Here is a 15831-nt window from a genome sequence, read left to right on the forward strand (position 1 = left end):
GAGGCTTGAGCTAAAGCATCAGCACTGGGCAGTCTGGATAGCCATTATGTTCCATGCTGGTGGCAGAGCCAGAGAAGAGAGCACAGGGCTTCTAACTTCAGCCCTAGTTTACATGGGGTAAGCTAACACTAATGCAGCTAGGTTTTACAGACAGAAGCATCTCAGAACATCCATGCTGCATTCCTGGACAGATTCACTCTGAAATAGCTCAAGAACTGGCTGGAGGGCCTGGCCCAGAGAGTGGTGGTGAATGGTGCCACAGCCAGTTGACAGCTGGCACCAGTGGTGTGCCCCAGGGATCAGTGCTGGGCCCAGTCCTGTTCAACATCTTTATTGATGATCTGGAGCAGGGGATTGAGTCCAGCATCAGTGAGTTTGCAGGTGGCACCAAGCTAGGAGCAGCTGTGGAGCTGTTGGAGGGTAGGAGAGCCCTGCAGAGGGACCTGGCCAGGCTGCATGGGTGGGCAGAGGCCAAGGGGGTGAGATTGAACAAGGCCAAGTGCAGAGTTCCACACTTTGGCCACAACAACCCCAAGCAGCACTAGAGGCTGGGGCCAGAGTGGCTGAGAGCAGCCAGGCAGAGAGGGACCTGGGGGTGCTGGGAGAGAGGAGCTGAAGCTGAGGCAGCAGTGCCCAGGTGGGCAGCAGAGCCAATGGCATCCTGGGCTGGCTCAGGAGCAGTGTGGGCAGCAGGACAAGGGAGGTTCTTGTGCCCCTGTGCTCAGCACTGCTCAGGCCACACCTTGAGTGCTGTGTCCAGTTCTGGGCTCCTCCATTGCAGAGAGATGTTGCAGTACTGGAAGGTGTCCACAGGAGGGCGCCAAAGCTGGGGAGGGGCCTGGAGCAGAGCCCTGTGAGGAGAGGCTGAGGGAGCTGGGGGTGTGCAGCCTGCAGCAGAGGAGGCTCAGGGCAGAGCTCATTGCTGTCTGCAGCTGCCTGCAGGGAGGCTGTAGCCAGGTGGGGTTGGGCTCTGCTGCCAGGCACCCAGCAATAGAACAAGGGGACACAGCCTCAAGCTGTGACAGGGGAGGTCTAGGCTGGATGTGAGGAGGAAGTTGTTGTCAGAGAGAGTGATTGGCATTGGAATGGGCTGCCCAGGGAGGTGGTGGGGTCACTGTGCCTGGAGGTGTTGAAGCCAAGCCTGGCTGGGGCACTTAGTGCCATGGTCTGGTTGGTTGGGCAGGGCTGGGTGCTAGGTTGGGATGGGTGAGCTTGGAGCTCTCTTCTGACCTGCTTGATTCTATGCTCTGATTCCATATTCTATTCATTCTGGTGCAAAGAACACTCCCTTCTCTGCTAGCAAACCACTGGACCATGACACAAAACCTGGTGAATTCAGTAAACGTCTTTCCAAAAGCAGACTTAAGTTGGCTCAAATAAATAACTTTCTGTCCCCACCTGTGCTCTTCTAGTCTGCTCTGCCACTTGGACTCTGGTGCTGCTCCTTCTGGGCTGAATGACAAGGAAAGGGAAAACAACAGGGATGCAGATGAGAAAACACTGTGGGTTTTTAAGTATAAAAATATTTACAAGATAACCCAGGAAAGAGAACACTCTGTGAGATTATGGTACACTGACATCTCAGGTGACTGCTGCTTTGTATGGTTTGCACACAAAATTGTTTGCTCATAGCTGTGTTTTTACTGCATGATTCAGTTAAAAAAATCTTTTCCAAGAGTATTATTCAGATAAAGAAAACCAGGAACAAAGGGACAAAGGAACCCTGAGAAAAGCCAGCAAACAGTGTGGTATTGTGTTGGAATTAATAATTGGTTATGAATTATGCCCTACCAGGACAGGTATGTGCACAGGCAGCCCAGAAAGCCAAGCAGAGCCTGGGCTGCAGCAGCAGCAGTGTGGCCAGCAGGGCCAGGGAGGGGATTCTCCCCCTCTGCTCTGCTCTACTGAGACCCCACCTGCAGTACTGCAGCCAGCTCTGGAGCCCCCATTGCAAGAGGGCTGTGGAGATGCTGGAGTGTGTCCAGAGCAGGGCCAGGAGGATGCTCAGAGGCTGCAGCAGCTGTGCTGTGAGCACAGACTGAAAGAGTTGGGGCTGTGCAGGCTGGAGCAGAGGAGGCTCCCAGGTGACCTTCTTGTGGCCTTCCAGCATCTGAAGGGGGCTCCAAAAAATCTGGGGAGGGACTTCTGAGGCTGTGAGGGAGTGGCAGGAGTGGGGGGAATGGAGCAAAGCTGGAGGTGGGGAGAGTGAGAGTGGCTGTGAGGAGGAAGTTGTTGAGCAGGAGAGTGGTGAGAGGCTGGAGTGGGTTGCCCAGGGAGGTGGTTGAGGCCCCCTGGCTGGAGGTGTTTGAGTCCAGGCTGGCTGAGGCTGTGTGCAGCCTGCTCTAGGGTAGGGTGTCCCTGGCCATGGCAGGGGGTTGGAACTGGCTGATCCTTGTGGTCCCTTCCAGCCCTGACTGATTCTGTGATCCTATGTACCTAGAGATGCATGGCCTGGTCCTCGATGACAGTACACTGCCTTGCACTGTGCTATGAGTGCTTGGTTCCATCCTGTGTGTTCAGTTACAGTTGTAACAGTTGTCACTGCTCTGTCCTACCTGAAGCTCTGCTCCTGGTCTTCTGTTAGAGCACTCATTGTCTTCGCTGTGCCACACTGGGGGTCAGCAGCCACTGCCTGTTCGTACAGCTCCGTTATCCGAGCTGCAATGAAGAGGTTGTGACTGAATGTGCATGCCCTGCTAAGCACTGCTAAGTGTTATGAATAAGAAGCATAAAAGGGCACACATTTAATGCATCTTTCTGTGGCTTGATGAAAACCCAACAGATTCTTTTTCACTGTGCAGGAAGAGGCATAAAGAACATCCTTCAGAAATCAAGTTTGGAACATTCCCTATTTCTTAATTAATTCAACATAGAAAGCAACAGAAGCAGATTAAGTTCATGCCTCCCCAGCCGGTATTTCTCTTTGGGGCCAGAGTGGCTGAGAGCAGCCAGGCAGAGAGGGACCTGAGGGTACTGCTAGGTAGTAGCTGAACAGGAGCCAGCAGTGTGCCCAGGTGGGCAGCAGAGCCAATGGCATCCTGGGCTGGCTCAGGAGCAGTGTGGGCAGCAGGACAAGGGAGGTTCTTGTGCCCCTGTGCTCATCACTGCTCAGGCCACACCTGGAGTGCTGTGTCCAGTTCTGGGCTCCTCCATTGCAGAGAGATGCTGAGGTGCTGGAAGTTGCCTAGAGAAGGGCAGCAAGGCTGGGGAGGGGCCTGGAGCACAGCCCTGGGAGGAGAGGCTGAGGGAGCTGGGGGTGTGCAGCCTGCAGCAGAGGAGGCTCAGGGCAGAGCTCATTGCTGTCTGCAGCTGCCTGCAGGGAGGCTGTAGCCAGGTGGGGTTGGGCTCTGCTGCCAGGCACCCAGCAACAGAACAAGGGGACACAGCCTCAAGCTGTGCCAGGACAGGTCTAGGCTGGATGTTAGGAGGAAGTTGTTGTCAGAGAGAGTGATTGGCATTGGAATGGGCTGCCCAGGGAGGTGGTGGAGTCACTGTCCCTGGAGGTGTTGCAGCCAAGCCTGGCTGGGGCACTTAGTGCCATGGTCTGGTTGCTTGGGTAGGGCTGGGTGCTAGGATGGGCTGGCTGAGCTTGGAGCTCTCTTCCAACCTGCTTGATTCTGTGATTCTCAAAGTGTCTCTGTGTTCTTTCAAGCTATAAATTAAATATGTGCAAATAGGTAAAGCTGCTGACACTGATGTCTCGCTGCATTTGAGCCAGGAGTGTGCCTAGGTGGTCAAGAAGGCCAACAGAATCCTGGCCTCTATCAGGAATGGTGTGGCCAGCATGACCAGGGAATCTATTGTCCCCAGTATTTGGTACTGGTAAGGCCACACCTTGAGTACTGGGTTCAGTTTTAGGACCCACTCTCCAAGATAAATACTGAGGTGTTGGAGCAGGTCCAGGGAAGGGCAACAAAGCTGGTGAAGGACCTGGAGAACAGGTCTTGTGAGGAGCAGCTGAGGGAGCTGGGGTTGTTTAGTCTGGAGAAAACAAGGCTGAAGGGAGACCTTCTCACCCTGCAGCTACCTGAAAGGGGACTGTAGTGAGGTGGGTGTTGGTCTCTTCCTAGCAACAAGTAACCTTCTTGCACTCTACAACTCCCTGAAAGGAAGTTGGATGAAGGTGGAGATTACTCTCTTCTCCCTAGGAAAAAAGTGGTAGAAAGAGAGAAATGGCCTCAAGCTGCTCCAGGGGAGGTTAAGGTTGGCTATCAGAAAAAAAGTGTTTTCACTGAAAGGATTCCCAGAGGCTGGAACAGGCACCCCAGGGAGGTGGCTGAATCCTCAACCCTGCCCCTGTTGAAAAGATGCAGAGCTGTGGTGCTGAGGAAGATGTTATCACCAGACTTGGTGGAGTTAGGTAACAGCTGGAGACATCAAGATGTTAAAGGTCTTTTCCAACAGAAATGATTCTGGGATTCAGCCACTTTCTGACTGGAGGGCAACGTTCCAAGTCTGCATCTGTCCTGGAGAGGCATAAACCCTGCCAGACCGGTTTGGCCACTGCTCTCCTCCTCCCCTGTTCCAGGGTCCAGGGGTTGAGTTGATGAGCAGATAGAAAATGGAGGTTTGGCTCCAGCAAAGCTGTGCCCTGAGGGCTAGGAGCTGAGCACCACTGAGTCAGTGTCTTGTGCAGCCCCTTAATGTGCCTTGAGCCCACTCAGGCACTGGATGTAGCCACAGGAGGCTCCACGCCTTGAACCCAGTGGCCAGACCCTCTGATGCTGGTGCCTATTTGTCCGTTTGACTTTCAAGCACTGCACGCAGTGGAGGGCCGATGTGAAAAGCCTGCCCCTCCAGTGCCGTGCTCCAGCCCTCCTCTGCACTGCACTGCTGGAGTGATTTCCCTCTGTGAACGCCCAGGCTGAGTCCCCATCAGCTGGCATTTAGCTGTGCCCCTGCTTGCAGAAACGCTCTGTTCACAGGGACCAGGGCTTGCAGCAACTTGCAGCGACTCAGTTTTCCTCTCCTTCCTTCTGCCTTGAAAGACTTTGTATTTCTACCCTAGGACCATGACCATGGTTTTTGGGAGCATCTCTGCGCAGGGAGCATACCCAGGAAACAAGGTGCTCACAGCTCACAGGGTGTCAGGGGTTGGAAGGGACCCCAAGAGATCATCCAGTCCAACCCCTGCCAGAGCAGCATCACCTGAAGTAAATCCCACCAATGCCTCCAGAGATGGAGACTCCACAGCCTCTCTGGGCAGCCTGCTCCAGTGCTCTGCCACCCTCAAAAGGAATACTTCTTTCCTTCTGTTTATGTGGACCCTCCTGTGTTCCAGTTTGTGTCTGTTGCCTCTTGTCCTACCAGCAGACACAGCTCAGAAGAGTCTGGCTCCCTCCTCCTGACATTCACAGCTCAGACATTGATTAAAATTGATCAGATCCCCCCCAGCCTGCTCTTCCCCAGGCTCAAACAGCCCCAGGTCGCTGAGCCTTTCCTCATAAGGCAGATGTTCTGGTTCCCTTCTCATCTCAGTGGCCCAAAGCATTGCTTTTCAGAGGTGCTGAATGGCTGATGCTAACAAGCTCTAACCACCTCTGCAGATTAAACGTAAGCACACAAATAGCACACAGCTAAACCCACCTTTATGTTCCTCCCTTAAAAATACTACTACAGTACTCTACCAGGGTATTTTACAATGTTAAAAGATGGATATTCAATGTTTATTACCTCTAGCACTGGGGTCTTCAGATGATTGCTCCCAGTTAGGGAAGGACTGCAACGAGAAAGGGATCACTGTGACCGTGTGGGAAACAGATGTCACAACAGCAGCAGGCTGTTCAAAGGGTTTCCACCCCAAGCGAGTGCTGTGTCGTTACCCCGGGCTGTAACGACAAGGCACGGCCGGGAGCCCCTCGCTCTCTCCCGTTGCCTTCTGCCGGGAGCAGAAAGAGCTCCTTGGGTCCCTCTAGTGGCCAAGCGCTGCACTGACCGCAAGCGGCATCCTCCACTTAATTAACGCCTGTATACTTTGCTGGTTGTTACTTTGGACATCAGCCATAAAATGTTTCCGCGGGAGTGCAAAAGAACCGCATGTGATTAAACAGCAGTGGATGGGGTGGCGAGAGTTCTGAATACCAAAACTAAGAAACAATATTAACCTTGGAAAAATATTTTGTGTGAATTAATTCCCCCTTGTGACACTGCAATACAGCAAGCTGATCACCTTTCACACTAGATGTAAGCAGTGCTTCTCCTGTTCACCCCGATTTATTCCACCCATTTCTGCTGCTTGAACTTTCCTAAGTCTTTGTTACTACTCCTCTCCCACTAACCTCACTGCTGCCCCGTGTCCCCCTGCCTCTTCTTACCTTTCCTGTTATCCATTCCCCTCCTTTTTCATGCTCTAATTATAGACTCACTGACTAACAGAATGGCTTGAGTTGGAAGGGACCTTAAAGATCATCTGGTTCCAACCCTGCCTGCCATGGACAGGGGCACCTTCCACTAGACAAGGTTGGTCAAGGCCTTATCCAATCTGTCCTTGAACACCTCCAGGGAGAACATCCACAATCTCCCTGGACAACCTGTTCCAGAATCTCACCACCCCTGTTGTAAGCAATATCACAGAATTCCTTATATTGGGAAAGCCCTTCAAGATCATGGAGTCAAATCATGAGTTTCACACTGACAAGTCCCTGACCAAACCAAACCCCTCAGCACAACATCTCATCACTGTGAATCACTATTCTTGGAAAGGACCACCAGGATCAGCCAGTCCAACCTGCATCCCAGCATCCTTCAGCACCAGAGAATAGCCTCAAGCACCACATCCACTCTCCTCTTAAACACCTCCAGGGATGGTGACTCCACCACCTCCCTGGGCAGCCTGTGCCAGTGCCTGACCACCCATTCAGGAAAGAACTTCCTCCCAACAGCCAACCTAAACCTCCCCTGATGCAACTTGAGGCCATTTCCTCTTCACAGGCTAACAGCTGTGAAGGGGTTGGAAGTGACCCAAGGAGAGCATCCAGTCCAAGCCCCTGCCAGAGCAGGACAATCCTATCTAACACAGAGCACACAGGAACACATCCAGACAGGCCTGGAAAGGCTCCACAGAAGCAGACCCCACAGCCTCTCTGGGCAGCCTGTGCCAGTGCTCTGGGACCCTTCCAGCAAAGAAGTTCCCCCTTGTGTTGAGGCAGCACCTCCTGTGCTGCAGCTTACACCCATTGCTGCTTGTCCTATGCCAGGGAGCAGTGAGCAGAGCCTGTCCCCCCCTCCTGGCAGCCCAGCTGAATGCTGTGTGTGGCTCTGCTCTCCCACGACATGACAGCAGAGCAGGCACTGGACTGTCCTAACATTTGCTGTTTTATTAATGGATGATTTGTCTTGATGCTGACATGTCCAAAGTAACACAATCATCGTGTTGGAAAAAGTAGCTCAGAATTGTGTATTTCCTTACCATAAGCAGTTCAAGGACACTTGCAGCATTCTCCTTTTCCTCTTCTGTTCTCGGTTCTTTTACAGTCATCCTTTCCAGATCATTTTCCTGCTTTAAAATGCTGTCTATATACTCCTGGTGGCACAATGAGAAAGAACAAGAGAAAATGAGTTTTGTTTGCGTGGTGGTAGGCTTGATAGGCTTAGCCATGTTGCCTTGCCCAGACGTGTTCCCCTGCTCCCCCTACTTCACAGGCTCACAGGATGTCAGGGGTCGGAAGGGACCCAAGGAGAGCATCCAGTCCAACCCCCTGCCAGAGCAGGGCAATCCTATCTAACACAGAGCACACAGGAACACATCCAGACAGGCCTGGAAAGGCTCCACAGAAGCAGACCCCACAGCCTCTCTGGGCAGCCTGTGCCAGTGCTCTGGGACCCTTCCAGCAAAGAAGTTCCCCCTTGTGTTGAGGCAGCACCTCCTGTGCTGCAGCTTACACCCATTGCTGCTTGTCCTATGCCAGGGAGCAAGTGAGAGCAACTTCTGTGCTGGGGGAGCCAACCGCGGGAGGGGAGGGCACAAGCTCTGGCTTCAGCTAACATGGCCTGGCAAAGTGCCATTCTGATTGACTAATCTATGTCCAATGCCCCACTGATAAAAGGGACAAGCAGGTAGCACAGGGCTGCTGCTGCTGCCTCATTTTGCATCCTGAATCTGCCTGGAGAGCTTACCAGGATCAGGCTCCAAATGCCTGCAGAGCCAGTGTGACACTGTGCTGAGACTGCACACTGCATCACAGCCTGCCTGCACCTGAACGTCTCCTGCTGGGACTAGAAGTGCTGGAGATACACAGACTGTACACAGATTGTCCAGAGCAGCCAGGACACAAGCTCAGAGACTGTTTGCCTCCTTTCCCTGGAAGCCTGGAAAGGATCAAGTCCCAGAGACCAACAAGACAGAGCTCCCTGAAAGTGTTTGGGTACTCTCTGATCTATACTTGGTGAGTAAACACTTAAAAGCCTCTCCCAGGATAATATTTGCTTTGGCCATTTTAAGAAGTAAGTGATGTAGTTTTGCCTGTGCCCTGCCTGTAGGAATTTCCAACCTGTGCATAAGTTTCCTGTCCATAAACAGTTTGCATAGGCATTAACAACCATCACCTGGCTATGAGAATGAACACAGGTTATTAGCTCTGCATCACCCCTCACAGTTTGCAGAGGCAGACTTAAGAGTCACAAAGGGAGAGAAAAAAGTCTGTAGAAGTAATGGACATACATACTTCTTCTCAGTGTCACCAAGGCCCCTTCTGTGAATGGGTTCTGTAGCTACCTAAAGGTTTGGATGCTGAAAGAGTGGCTCAAAAGAAATCCAAGAGGTGTAAGAGAAGGCTGGTCTGCTGAGAGGCCAGCAGGTGAACGCCTTCCGAAGCTGACCACTAGCAGCACTGTTCAACCTAGGTGAAGTCAAACGGTAAGGACACCAAGAGTCTGCAGAAGCTCTCCCAGACCACTAGCACACATTGGCATCCACAATGAACTGTGCAACTTGGACCACATCTGACAACTATCTAGGTGCCCCTGGTGCATCACTGTGCCTTACCCTGCTTCTGAGTAGGCAGGCAGATTTGTCTTCCCAACTGTCGCACCAGCCTGGCAAGTATGAGTATGCAAGGGTTTGAGTAAAGGATGTGCTCTGCACCAGAAGCTCAACAGGAGCCAGCAGTGTGCACTTGCAGCCCAGAAAGCCAAGCAGAGCCTGGGCTGCAGCAGCAGCAGTGTGGCCAGCAGGGCCAGGGAGGGGATTCTCCCCCTCTGCTGTGCTCTGCTGAGACCCCACCTGCAGTACTGCAGCCAGCTCTGGAGCCCCCATTGCAAGAGGGCTGTGGAGATGCTGGAGTGTGTCCAGAGCAGGGCCAGGAGGATGCTCAGAGGGCTGCAGCAGCTCTGCTGTGAGCACAGACTGAAAGAGTTGGGGCTGTGCAGGCTGGAGCAGAGGAGGCTCCCAGGTGACCTTCTTGTGGCCTGCCAGCATCTGAAGGGGCCTCCAGAAAAAAGCTGGGGAGGGACTTTTGAGGCTGTCAGGGAGTGCCAGAACTATGAGGAGTGGAGCAAAGCTGGAGGTGGGGAGAGTGAGAGTGGCTGTGAGGAGGAAGTTGTTGAGCAGGAGAGTGGTGAGAGGCTGGAGTGGGTTGCCCAGGGAGGTGGTTGAGGCCCCATGGCTGGAGGTGTTTGAGGCCAGGCTGGCTGAGGCTGTGTGCAGCCTGCTCTAGGGTAGGGTGTCCCTGGGCATGGCAGGGGGGTTGGAACTGGCTGATCCTAGTGGTCCCTTCCAACCCTGACTGAGTCTGTGAGTGTTACCTTGAGGGAAAGCTGCAGCTGTTCCCGTAGCTCCTGGCTGAGTGGCTTGTACTGGAAGAGCTGGCGGATCTGCAGTTTATCAGGACATCTCTGCACAGGTGGTGGCAAGCAGGCCTGCTCTTTGGATCCAATGCAGAGTCCCTTCCAACCCCATCTCCTGACTGAGGGAGCTGTGATGACCTTCTGAACATAGAGAAGGACAAACAAAAGCAAGAGGCTTTTCAGACTAAAATGCAGATATTGCCACTGTGTGTCTCAGCTGAAAAGCACATCCTCTCCTCTCAGCATCAGAGAGCTAGACAGCAAAGTCAAGACACTCTTAGCCACAATGCAGCTATTCTAAACAGCCTCAGACTCTTCATCTGGCTCTCCTAAAACCTGCTGTATCATCTTACTGAGAATAGAAGGCTCAGGTGATTACACTTCCCCTGGCGTGGCCTCCCCTCGTTTTGCCTCGCTTAATAAACAGACCTTAACAATGCCCTATTGTTGAGAGCTCTGTTCCCCGCCCTCTGGCAACCCATCTATTGCTCAAGCAGCAAAGGGCAGTTCTGAAAGGACTGTACCTCAGGAGGAGGAAATGTGTCTCGAGTCTGTGACTGAAGATTGGGAGGAACAATACTCTCTGGTTCCTTCTTCCTTACCCAGGGAGAGGCTTCAGGCAAAGGGCGGAGGACAGTGACACACAGGACATCTGGTGCAAAGACATGTTTTGCTAAGAACCAGTTCACACCAAACGATGATGGACAAGTGTCTCCCAACCTACTCGAGTATAAAAACCCTTCTTATCAAGGGGAAAAACTCAACGTGACAAGGAGATAGCTGTAGCTAGAGGCAACAGTGCACCACTGCAGTGATGAGAGAATACTGGACCAGCTCAGATTACTCAGACCATGTCTATGCTACTTGTTTTGAGTCTTGGGTGACAGCTCAGCTGCAGAGTGGAGTATCCCAAAGGAGGATCACATCACACATAATTTATCAAATCCCCTCTCAGTCTTCTCTTCTCCAGGCTGAGCAGCCCCAGGTCCCTCAGCCTCTCCTCATCAGCCATGCCCTCCAGTGCCCTCATCATCCTCGCAGCCCACTGCTGGACCCTCCCCAGCAGATCCCTGTGCCTCTGAAACTGGGGAGCCCAAAACTGAAGGCAGTATTCAAGATGAGGTCTGCCCTGTCCAGGATTCTCTCTGCAAAGCATTCCTACCCCGGAGCAGGACAACACACCCACCCCCTCCGATGTCACCTTCAAACTCCCTGAAGGCGCACTTGTACTCCACCTCACCCATAAAGACACTAAACCAGCCCTGGTGAGCAGCTTGTGGACGATGGATTCTGACTCCACCTCTACAGCCATTTCTGTCATCAGTTCTGCTGGGACACAAGCCCAGTTTTCCTACCTGGATGCTCTTGTGCAGGCTCTTGCAGGACGGCAACAGTGGGGTCACTGCAGGCTTCGGCCAGCTCCCTGTGTACGTCCCTGCCCCGCAGGAGCTCGGTTCCAGAGCCATCCGCATAGACGATGAAGAACCTGCACAGCCAGCACACACTGCATTGCAGCAGGCACTGCAAGCAAGGTGTGGGCACCAAGGGGCTGCACTGTGGCCTCTGTGAGAAGAGGCCAGGGGCTCCCCTCTGCTGGACACAGACACTTGCAGCTGGCTCAAATAGACCCCTTGCTGGGCACAGCTGAGTGCCACAGTCAAGAGGGTGACATCTCAAGGTAAATGTGTGTAAGAAAGGGCAAAGTGCCACACAGGCAGGGATGAGTGACTGAAAATGTATGAACAACTCTCCTGCACAGATTAAGGCCAGGGAGGAAGGGGGAGGAGGTGCTCCTAGTGCCAGAACAGATTCTCCCGCAGCCTGTGGGCAGGACAAAGGTGGAGCAGATATCCGTGCTGCAGCTTGTGGAGGAGACCATGCTGGAAGAGGTACTCCCCTGCAGCCTGTGGACAGGACCAGGCCAGGGTAGGCAGATGTTTCCTAAAGGAATAGCAGTCCATGGAGAGCTCATGCTGGAGCAGGTTTAACCAAAAGGGCTGCAGCTGATGGAAGGACACATGATAGAATAGGGGGAAAGCATGAGGAGGAAGGAGCAGCAGACAGGAGCTATTGTAGACTGACCACAGCCTCCCATTCACAGGCCCACAGGACGTTAAGGTTTGGAAGGGACCCAAGGAGAGCATCCAGCCCAACCCCCTGCCAGAGCAGGGCAATCCTATCTAACACAGAGCACACAGGAACACATCCAGACAGGCCTGGAAAGGCTCCACAGAAGCAGACCCCACAGCCTCTCTGGGCAGCCTGTGCCAGTGCTCTGGGACCCTTCCAGCAAAGAAGTTCCCCCTTGTGTTGAGGCAGAACCTCCTGTGCTGCAGCTTACACCCATTGCTGCTTGTCCTGTGCCAGGGAGCAGTGAGCAGAGCCTGTCCCCCCCTCCTGGCAGCCCTTAGATACTGATAAACATTGATCAAATCCCCTCTCAGTCTTCTCTTCTCCAGACTGAGCAGCCCCAGGGCCCTCAGCCTCTCCTCATCAGCCATGCTCTCCAGTCCCCTCATCATCCTCCTAGCCCTCTGCTGGACCCTCTCCAGCAGATCCCTGTCCCTCTGAAACTACACTGCTGAGGTGGGGAGGAGGCAGAGAGGTCTCGAATGAGGCAGTGATGCTGAGCCTTGGAAAGAATGGTGATGGGGGGAGGATTTTAGATTGTTTGTCTTTGTTTCACACCACTCAGATCTATTTTAATTGGAAAAGAGTAATGAATTTTCCTCAAGCTGAGTCTGTTTTAATTTCCCCCTTGCCCTACTGAGGTAGAGGGGCAAGAGAGTTTCTAAGTGGGTGTTTGGCACCTGATTGAGGTCAGCCCACCACACTGATCAAATCCAATGGCTTTTGTTCTGTATTCTGTCTAGACAAGAAAAGTGGAAAAATACTGTGAGGACATGACAAGAAAAGGGAACTCCAAGGTGAAGTCATCAAATGACCTGGGGGTGCTCGTAGAGAGTAGCTGAAGAGGAGCCAGCAGTGTGCCCAGGTGGGCAGCAGAGCCAGTGGCATCCTGGGCTGGCTCAGCAGCACTGTGGGCAGCAGGACAAGGGAGGTTCTTCTGCCCCTGTGCTCAGCACTGCTCAGGCCACACCTTGAGTGCTGTGTTCAGTTCTGAGCTCCTCCATTCAAGAGAGATGTTGAGGTGCTGGAAGGTGTCCAGAGAAGGGCAGCAAGGCTGGGGAGGGGCCTGGAGCACAGCCCTGTGAGGAGAGGCTGAGGGAGCTGGGGGTGTGCAGCCTGCAGCAGAGGAGGCTCAGGGCAGAGCTCATTGCTGCCTGCAGCTGCCTGCAGGGAGGCTGTAGCCAGGTGGGGTTGGCTCTTCTGCCAGGCAACAAGCAACAGAACAAGGGGACACAGCCTCAAGCTGTGCCAGGGGAGGTCTAGGCTGGATGTTAGGAGGAAGTTTTTTCACAGCAAAAGTGATTGGCACTGGAATGGGCTGCCCAGGGAGGTGGTGGAGTGGCTGTGCCTGGAGGTGTTGAAGCAAAGCCTGGCTGGGGCACTTAGTGCCATGGTCTGGTTGCTTGGGCAGGGCTGGGTGCTAGGTTGGGCTGGCTGAACTTGGACATCTCTTCCAAGCTGACTGATTCTGTGGTTCTGTGAAATGTCATTCTACAGAGTAGAATCATAGAATCATTAAGGCTGGAAAAGAGCTCAACTCCAACTCTCAACCCAACACCACTGCGCCCACTCAATCATGTTCCAAAGTGCCAAGTCTACCTGTTTCATTGAACACCTCTGAGGTTGAACCCCTGGGCAGCCTGCACCAATGCTCAGTACTGAACAGAGGAAGCACAAAGCCACAAAACCTGTGCAGATACAGCACAAAGAAAGGAAGTGTAAAGCTCTGGAGGCAGTGCAGTTTACCTGGGGATATGCTCGTCGTAAGCTATGGATTTATCTGGGAGTTTTGATGCTGGACTTGCATCTTCCTGGCCACCCAAGTCAGTGCTAGGAACATGCACAGATGTGCTGCCATCAGCCATGACCTGTAACAGAAATGACATAAAATCACTTCAATTCCATGACACATTTAAACCAGTAACTTGTTGCTGAATGCAATATGGCCTGCCCAGAGAGGCTGTGGGGTCTCCTTCTGTGGAGCCTTTCCAGGCCTGTCTGGATGTGTTCCTCTGTGCTCTGTGTTAGATAGGATTGTCCTGCTCTGGCAGGGGGTTGGGCTGGATGATTTCTTTGGGTCCCTTCTAGCCCTAACATCCTGTGAGCCTGTGAGCTAGCCCAGGCAGAGACAGAAAATAAATCCCAACGTATTTAGGGTTGAGCAACCTGAACTTCACAAGAAAAAGGAAGAAGAAAACTGGAAAGAGCAAAAAAAAAAGCAAAATGAACATTTCTGGAAGACATGCTGTGATGGATGAAGCAACATTAATAACCTGGACTCATCTGGATATCCAGGCAAAAAGAGGGAAACATCAAAATACTGATATGCAAACATCAGCCTTGCTGCACCCTGCAAGTTTGCTGCTGACACCAAGCTGTGTGCTGCAGCAGCCAGGCTGGAGGGCAGGGATCCATCCAGAGGGACCTGCACAGGCTGCAGAGGTGGGCACAAGCCAAGCTCAGGAGGTTCAACAAGACCAGCTGCAAGGTCCTGCACCTGGGTGGAGGCAATGCCAGGCACAACTGCAGGCTGGGCAGTGAGTGGCTGGAGAGCAGCCCTGAGGAGAGGGACTTGGGGATGCTGCTGGAGGAGAAGCTCAACAGGAGCCAGCAGTGTGCACTTGCAGCCCAGAAAGCCAAGCAGAGCCTGGGCTGCAGCAGCAGCAGTGTGGCCAGCAGGGCCAGGGAGGGGATTCTCCCCCTCTGCTGTGCTCTGCTGAGACCCCACCTGGAGTCCTGCATCCAGCTCTGGAGCCCCCATTGCAAGAGGGCTGTGGAGATGCTGGAGTGTGTCCAGAGCAGGGCCAGGAGGATGCTCAGAGGCTGCAGCAGCTCTGCTGTGAGCACAGACTGAAAGAGTTGGGGCTGTGCAGGCTGGAGCAGAGGAGGCTCCCAGGTGACCTTCTTGTGGCCTGCCAGCATCTGAAGGGGGCTACAAAAAATCTGGGGAGGGACTTTTGAGGCTGTGAGGGAGTGGCAGGAGTGGGGGGAATGGAGCAAAGCTGGAGGTGGGGAGAGTGAGAGTGGCTGTGAGGAGGAAGTTGTTGAGCAGGAGAGTGGTGAGAGGCTGGAGTGGGCTGCCCAGGGAGGTGGTTGAGGCCCCATGGCTGGAGGTGTTTGAGGCCAGGCTGGCTGAGGCTGTGAGCAGCCTGCTCTAGGGTAGGGTGTCCCTGGGCATGGCAGGGGGTTGGAACTGGCTGCTCCTTGTGGTCCCTTCCAACCCTGAGTGGTTCTATGATTCTGATTTTCTGAAAAAAGGGGAACCCATCACATCAGCAAGAACATTCCAGAGACCTGAAACAGGAGCTATTCCTTCTGGCTAGCCAGGCTAAGTTAGTAAGTACTACATACAAGGCCATGAGCTGTCTTTGAGAGACATTCAGAAGACAGAATGATTTAAAATGCAAAATCCTGTTTCCTCCCATGTATTTTACCTTGAACAGATTTCCTTCAGGGTCCATCACCTGGCAAATAGTGCCTGAAGTGTGTCTCATAATGTATCTCCCTGCTTGTTGCTCTTCCTTCTTGCCGATGGAACTGTAAACTTCATGGGTATAAACAGCTGAGCAGTCTTTGTCAATGAAAAGAGAGCCTGTCTTGGTGGGCAAAACCTATCATGGGAAGAGATGTGGTTCTGAAAGGTGAACTCTTCAGTTCATAGGTACCACAAACATGAAAACCAGACATAAATCTCAATTATGTCATTCTTGAATATCTCAAGGACACCCAAGGATCATTGAGTCCAAATCCCTACTCACTGGAGTGCTACTAAAACTGGATCACATGATTTGGATTGGATGATCATAGAATCAGCCAGGTTGGAAGAGAGCTCCAAGCTCATCCAGCCCAACCTAGCACCCAGCCCTGCCCAACCAACCAGACCATGGCACTAAGTGCCCCAGCCAGGCTTTACTTGAT

General features: G+C 53.0%; 1 protein-coding gene across 1 annotated transcript in view; it reads right to left on the reverse strand.

Annotated features, from left to right (window-relative positions):
* Nucleotides 1-15831, reverse strand: part of SPAG17 (sperm associated antigen 17) — a 109357-nt gene that overhangs the window by 16052 nt on the left and 77474 nt on the right. Inside the window, exons 29-37 of the mRNA XM_064143929.1 lie at nucleotides 15348-15524; nucleotides 13660-13781; nucleotides 11139-11269; nucleotides 10308-10435; nucleotides 9742-9924; nucleotides 7409-7522; nucleotides 5674-5719; nucleotides 2556-2658; nucleotides 1399-1452 (exon numbers count right to left, since the gene is read on the reverse strand). Of these exons, the coding sequence (XP_063999999.1) occupies nucleotides 1399-1452; nucleotides 2556-2658; nucleotides 5674-5719; nucleotides 7409-7522; nucleotides 9742-9924; nucleotides 10308-10435; nucleotides 11139-11269; nucleotides 13660-13781; nucleotides 15348-15524 (1058 nt within the window). The remainder of the gene's footprint in view (nucleotides 1-1398; nucleotides 1453-2555; nucleotides 2659-5673; nucleotides 5720-7408; nucleotides 7523-9741; nucleotides 9925-10307; nucleotides 10436-11138; nucleotides 11270-13659; nucleotides 13782-15347; nucleotides 15525-15831) is intronic.

The sequence above is a fragment of the Pogoniulus pusillus genome, chromosome 5 (genome assembly GCF_015220805.1).
Source record: "Pogoniulus pusillus isolate bPogPus1 chromosome 5, bPogPus1.pri, whole genome shotgun sequence".
NCBI lineage: Eukaryota > Metazoa > Chordata > Aves > Piciformes > Lybiidae > Pogoniulus > Pogoniulus pusillus.